The sequence below is a fragment of the Limanda limanda genome, chromosome 16, assembly GCF_963576545.1.
Source record: "Limanda limanda chromosome 16, fLimLim1.1, whole genome shotgun sequence".
In the NCBI taxonomy this organism is placed as follows: domain Eukaryota; kingdom Metazoa; phylum Chordata; class Actinopteri; order Pleuronectiformes; family Pleuronectidae; genus Limanda; species Limanda limanda.
The window spans coordinates 9512739-9519474 of record NC_083651.1 but is presented as its reverse complement, the minus strand read 5'-3'; the positions used below and the strand labels follow the sequence as shown (position 1 = coordinate 9519474).

General features: G+C 44.5%; 1 protein-coding gene across 1 annotated transcript; it reads right to left on the bottom strand.

Moving 5' to 3' along the window:
- Positions 1–358: 358 nt before the first annotated feature.
- On the bottom strand, positions 359–1627 carry olig2 (oligodendrocyte lineage transcription factor 2). Its single transcript, XM_061089231.1, has 2 exons — positions 1543–1627; positions 359–1251 (listed from the first exon to the last, which is right to left on the bottom strand). Exons 1-2 carry the CDS (start codon positions 1625–1627, stop codon positions 359–361), a joined length of 978 nt encoding a protein of 325 aa, XP_060945214.1.
- Between the last annotated feature and the right edge of the window lie 5109 nt (positions 1628–6736).

Genomic DNA, 6736 nt, shown 5'->3' with positions numbered 1-6736 from the left:
TTACATTATATTTGTGGTTGGATTCAAGTTGGGGCTTTTCCCTCTGCAGGCCCCTTAAATCACCAGAGAGTTTGATGTTAAAATAGACAAATGAAGACTGGATCATTAAGGTTTTCCAGAATTAAAAGGAATTTCCTTGTGCTTTTTGAGCTCTGAGAAGAAACGCCGCTTATACAACTGAGGTTAATCACCATAAAACACTAAGTTAGTTGCAAAAACCCCCCAAAGTCCCAGTGAGGAAAATCAATGCAATCGTCCACGCAACGGATTCAGCGACAAAGATAAATAAAAAACATGTAATAAGAGGAGAGAGAGTCTGTGACAACCCCAGAAAAGTTCGTCTCCATCGGGTCTGGAGTCACTTGGAGTCGCTGGTCAGCCTCGGCATGGGGACGGAGCTCATGCTGGACACATGCGGAGGCGGGACTTGGCACATGCTGCACGGACAGGGCATCCCGGTGCCGACGCCCCAGTGCTGGAAGCTGCTGCCCAGCGGCCCTGCACCGGGCACCGGGGCTTTGAGGAGTCCGTGGTGGGGTCGCACCGAGGTGACGGCGGAGATCCCGGGCACAGACAGCGACGCGGAGGAGATGGCCGCCGGCGGGAGGAGCGGGTGGTGCACCGCCGGGTGTGCGGGGTGCGGGGCCGCCGGGTGTCCAGGCACGGGCCCGGCGTGTGTCATAGTCCCGCAGGCTGACGGGTGGAAGCCGCCGTGGTGTGCGCTGCTGCCGTAGATCTCACTGACCAGGCGCTTCATCTCCTCCAGCGAGTTGCTCAGCATCAGGATGTAGTTTCTCGCCAGCAGCAGGGTGGCGATTTTGGAGAGTTTACGCACCGATGGCCCATGCGCATAGGGCATGACCTCCCGCAGTCCGTCCATGGCCACGTTGAGGTCGTGCATCCTCTTCCTCTCCCGGCTGTTGATCTTGAGGCGGATGGACTGCAGCTCGTTCTCTGACAGGAGCTTGCGGTCCTTCTTGGCCAGCCTGAGGGCCAGGGACTCGTCGTCGGAGGCGGAGAGGTCGTGCAGGTCGTGCAGGCCGTGCAGGCTGTGCAGGTTGTGCAGGCTGTGCAGGTGGTGCAGGCCGGGGATGTCGGAGGGAGAGTCGCTCTGCGTGGAGGACACCGCGCCGGAGAATCCGTGCACTGACTTCTTCAGGGTTGCCATGAAGCTGTCGTCCACCTCAGGGGAGGAGGGTCTGCTGGACACGCGGCTCGTATCAGAGGCCATGGTTCTGGTCCAGCACGGAGCTCTGAGGAGGAAACACAGAGGAGTTAGTGAAGCCTAAAAATCCACAGGTCAGGCCAAAAGTGAATCCAACCACTGGTGATAAGAAGTAAATTGCAATTTCATCTGTTGACTTAATAATTAATAATATATGTACAGACACATTTTGGCTTTACATGCTGTCGTATACGGTAACACCACTTCCAAACCTAAAGTTCAGTGAGTGCGCACAGACTTCATCCTCTGGTTTGCCATAAATAAAGTCTGGTAAAACATCACTAATAATTACTCAAATTGCCAAATATATAAAACACTCACCGAGAAAGTTTCCAAGCGCGACGATGTGAAAACCGATACGTCAAATCCACGGGTTACTCCAAAGTGCGTGTGACAGCCCATTTGGCACGGCTGCGTGTGACCGCGGGCTTTTATAGCGCACTGAGGCCGCTTCACCGGGACAACGCGCTGTGTGTCCCGGCAGCCACCCGGCGACCAATCAGCTCCGAGCAGGGGGGGTGGGAGAGAGGGGAGGGAGGGGAGTGAGGTGGGTGACGGACGGTCCTCAGCCTGATGTAATTACCGACACACAGCATCACTATGAAGTGAAATCAGACACACTCCGTCCTGCATGCGGCCCCTTCCTGTGGACATGCCCCGGCCGCGTGTGGATGGATTTTACGCACAGAGGATAACACATTGCGCCTTGGAATTGAACTGTTGATCGTCTGATTCTGCAGGAAACGGGAAAACGAATATATCAGACGTCATTTAAATATTGGACATAAATTATAGGAACATATGTTTTGTGCAATAACTGGGACTATATATGATATACATTGAAGATTTAAATTTAATTTAAATCCCCACAGATATTTTAGTAATTTTTGTAAATACCTGAGACAATACTTTTTATTCGAATTTCCTGATATTATCATTATTATTATTTATTAGTATTAGTATTAGTATTTTGTCAATAAACCATCCGAGCATGAACTCACTCGCCTCCTCAGGCTCAGTAAAAACAGGTCGAAGCCTCAATATGCAGCGCAATATGTTTCCTGGACGCGCTTTTGGGATAAATATGGTGTTTTCCGTTTCGACCCGCTGTCGTTCAGCAGCTGCCGCTGACGAGCATCTTTAACGTTAATTAACGAAGTGTGCGAAATTGTTTTTAACGGTTATGATCCTCAACATTTCAATTAGTGCGCAGTGAGCGCAGAGAGCATGTGTGGCCCTGATGCTGCTGCTCACTGGGCCTCGGACGGATCCACTGACGCTAACTCAAGGTGACAGACACCATTGTGCGCAAATATGACCGAGCCGCGCTGCGCATTCACACGCAATCACCGCTAATTGCCTCTACAGGTTGTATTTGTTTGGGAGCGAGGTCTGAGGAGGTTCTGTGTTTCCTTATGAAATAAAAATAATGAAAATTATATAAGATTTAAAAGTAGACCTATAATAATTTATTATAATAATAATAATAATGATTATACTTTATTTGTTTATTATCAGTTTTTCTGATTTATTTGATTTCTCTGTATGATTTGTTTATTTGATATATTCCCCACAAAGGAAGGAGGAATAATAACAAACGAAACATGAGAAAAAGATAAATAAACAAATACAAAGGTAATAATATTGACCAGTGAACAATGACGATGGGGGTAAAGCAGGAAACTATTTTCTTGATATTATTAATTATGTGGCTGTTGTTGTGTATAGAAGGAGAGAGAGAGAGAGAGAGAGAGAGAGAGAGAGAGAGAGAGAGAGAGAGAGAGAGAGAGAGAGAGAGAGAGAGTGTGTGTGTGTCTGAGAAAGGGGGGGGGGGTTAACAATCACCTGCAGCCAATCAGAAACGAAAACTAAATGTCTAATGTGTAATCGTCCGTCAGGTGTCACAACGTCACGTTCGTTGACCACACGCACACACACACGTGGTTATATTTGCTTGGTTTCTTCGTGTTTATAAAAAAGATTATGGTAATGAAGTCGAGTAGAGTGCAGATTTAAATCAGCAGCTTTGTGTCTTTGGTTCATTAGACTTTCCCACAGTGACACTGTGTGGCACACAGACACACACACACACACACACACACGCACATATACACCCACACACACACGCACATATACACACGCTCTCTCACACACACACACACACACACACACACACAAACACACACACACACTCATTATTTTTAAATACATCACATGCATCATCATTTATCCACAGTTACATATATCTGTTAACAAGTATGAAGCCGCCTGTCTCTTATCTGTATGAGATTCATCTGTGATGAAGATAATTAATGTCAAATTATTTTGAAATACATAAAAACTGTGAATTTTTGGTGCAGAAAAGGGAGAAATCCAATTGCATATATAGCCTCAAAAACTGCCAATCAGCTAGTGTTAAAACCAAAACCAGACTTAGAGCCCTTTTCTTCAGGACTGAAGACGATCATGTGTCCAAAAATCCACGAGAGGGCTGCACCAGTCAAAAACTATAGAATATGAAAAATTTCAGGGACATAACACCCACATTCAAAGAGAACATGACTGTTGCTCTAATAATCTCCATACCTTTAGATTTGGGCTGTTAACGAGATTTTGACCATGACTTCATCCACAACAAAGATTACATTTACATGGAAACCAATTTTCTGATATGAGACACAGCCAAGCATTTCCCTGATACCTTTAACCTGAGTAAGGTCAAACAAGCAATGATCAAATCAAAACATGAAGTGTTCCGACCTTAGACATGTTTAAATGTAAATCCCAATATAATGTCATAGGTATTTGCATTCTTCGACAAAATATAACAACTGCTTGGTGTCATAATCAGATTACGCTCTGCTGTATTGGAATATTCTAATCGCAGCTAATGAGAACATCTCAATCAAAGTAATTTGAATGGTCTGATTATTGGTGTCCATGATACTTGGAGACGTCCTGGCCTTCAGGCATTGTACAAGTTCATCCAAGTTCATCAGGGCAAGTTCTTCCAAAATAAACAAGGAGAGTATTTTCTTTATGGATCTGATTTCATTCATTTTCATTTAAAGAATAAAAAGTTCTTCCTCAAACTGTCGACTCAACTTTGAAGCACAGTAACCATGTCTGCGCTAGCAATAATATTTTATCAGGTTAACAGGAACAAAGAGATATTAACATCTGGAAAAAAACAAAGCCCTAAAACAAAAGTACAGAAAATATAAGAACAGTTTCTTCCTTTGTTTATTTTTAACTCTCTCTTTTCTTCCACCTTTGACTCTCCTCACCACACATCCACTCCTGCTCTCCCTCTCTCTCTCTCTTTCTCTGTCCATCAGTCTGGGTGGCGGTCGGCCTGGTGCCGCGGTGAATACCAATAGTGAGGAGGAGCATATGTGAGCCATACTTAATCCTGCTAATCTGCCTCCAAAATAAAAAAGAAAGGGAACAAAAACAGCAGAAAAGAGAGGAGGGTGGAAAAACATGAGAGAGGAGTTTTCTCTGTGTCTGGGGAAGCTGACCGGCCACGGCCAAATGAACTGAAAGACATGAATAACGTCCTGGCTCTCCCCCTCCGTCCCTTTCTCTGGCAGATCTTGGAACGAAATGAAGCAAAATTCTCGCTTTTGTTGAAATCTGTAGTGAGAAACGTGAGATGCTGGCTGCAACCACCACTGCTGTTGCACTGTGTGTGTGTGTTTGTTTGTGTGTGTGTGTGTGTGTGTGTGTAACCCCCATCTCCCAGTTAGAATGTAGCTCTCCTTTATTTGCCATTTACTGTAAATTTAATGAAGGAGTCAAGAACCGGTTTAGAAAATCTTCAAAATAGTTTCCTGGGTTTGGAATTTCTCTCATTCAGCTCATCACACTTACAGATCTGAAGGTTTTCTATGAAGTGAATTTTGTGGATGCACAAAGGCAGAATAATCGTATTATTTGGGGGTGATATTGTTTGGGTGTTTCTTGTAGACGGCGTCTTCAGTCCACAAATGAAAATGTCTCTAGTTCTTCAAGCTTCAAGTTCAGGAACAAGAGCAGACACAGATATGAAGGAGGAAACTCAATTCATGAAGAGAACTTCTGCAGCAGTGCTCAAACGGAAATGGTTCAATCAGATGGCTGAAAACAAAAATCAATCATAGGCCGTTTATAAAAATGGATGTAGACTCCGGAAAGTGAAGCCAATTGAAGTGCCCAAAACCTGTATTATTTAAAATGACCAGCAGAGGGCCACTCCACTGGTTTTAAAACAAGTCCGTTTCTATAGACGTCTTTTAGAAAATGATTCTTCTTCTAACTTTATTTGTAACTTCAGCAGAATTTATCGTCTCTTAGTCTTTTTCAATACAATGTTCATTTAGTAAATTATGGTCTCGTTTAAAGTCAAATAGAGAAAGTACTGAATGGGCGTGGACACAGTGTGATTGACAGCTAGTACCGTCTAATGGTTGCAGGTGGCAGATGTAGTTACGCAATTGACCTCGAGCTCTCAGTCAGGCTCCGCCCCCTGTTCCTCCGAATATGGTAACTTCTGGATTCAAATAACAACAGGCTGCTGGAGAAAATTTCAAACTCGATGATTCAAAAGATCAGCTCATAAACCAGTTAATGATGTAACAGTGGTCTGGCATTAGAGATAAAGTCACCAAGGTTCCGATATGAAGGCAGAAAGGCTGGAAATGTATCTAAAAATGCATTTTAATAAGTAGTAGGTGTTGAAAAGTATCAAAGGTTACAGATCTACCTATCGTGAGGTTCTCCCCACAATACATGCAAACGACCAACTAGCTGACTCACTGATACTTATAGCGAGTCAGCTGTCAATCATGACATTTCATCCCATTTATATAGCATGAAATAACTAGTTGAAACCAAACTTAAGTAACAGTGTGATAGGAGCTACCTAAAAATTACAGAAACCATTTTGGGGAAAATTTAGATTGGTACGTGGGGTTTGTGACCTATACGGCTGCCAGCCAGTAGATGGCGATGGAGATGCTTTGTGATGTCGTCCATCTTTATAAAGACTCTATGGTCTGTGCAGGTAGACGTTAGGTGAAGAGGTCACTGATGTAATATACATGCAGAGGGAGTGCCCAGGCCTCTGTGCCTCGGAGGCTGGACAGTGTTGGGTTATGTTGGCCCGGGGCTTTATCTCTACAACAGCTATTAGGAGGTAATTAAGTCCTAACACTGCCGAGCCTCCCATGGTTACTATAACATAACTGCAAATGGGAAGCTTACAAGCTCCTTTAGACGGCATGACAAATTGAATGGAACTCATTGGGCTTTAGCTATTATTCCAGCGGCCCCATCTGGCTGGGAAAAGATAAAGGGGATTTGCTGGAGGTTGTAAGGGGTTGAGCCTCCGTGCTCGGTGTGTGAGTGTCTGTGTGTGTGTGAGGGATAAGGAACGAGAGGGGGGAGTGGGGGGGTCCTGGTCCAGCATAGGGACTATTTTAAGGGTTCCAGGGGGATTTTTTTTCTCTCCTCTTTGGTCTAGGCTTCAAT

Excerpts from the sequence above, each read along its gene's own strand:
- olig2 (XM_061089231.1), bottom strand. The coding sequence starts at position 1,627 with ATGGGCTGTCACACGCACTTTGGAGTAACCCGTGGATTTGACGTATCG. Across the intron at positions 1,252-1,542 it reads CTTGGAAACTTTCTCGGTGA|CTCCGTGCTGGACCAGAACC; the intron begins GTGTTTTATATA and ends TCCTCCTCAGAG.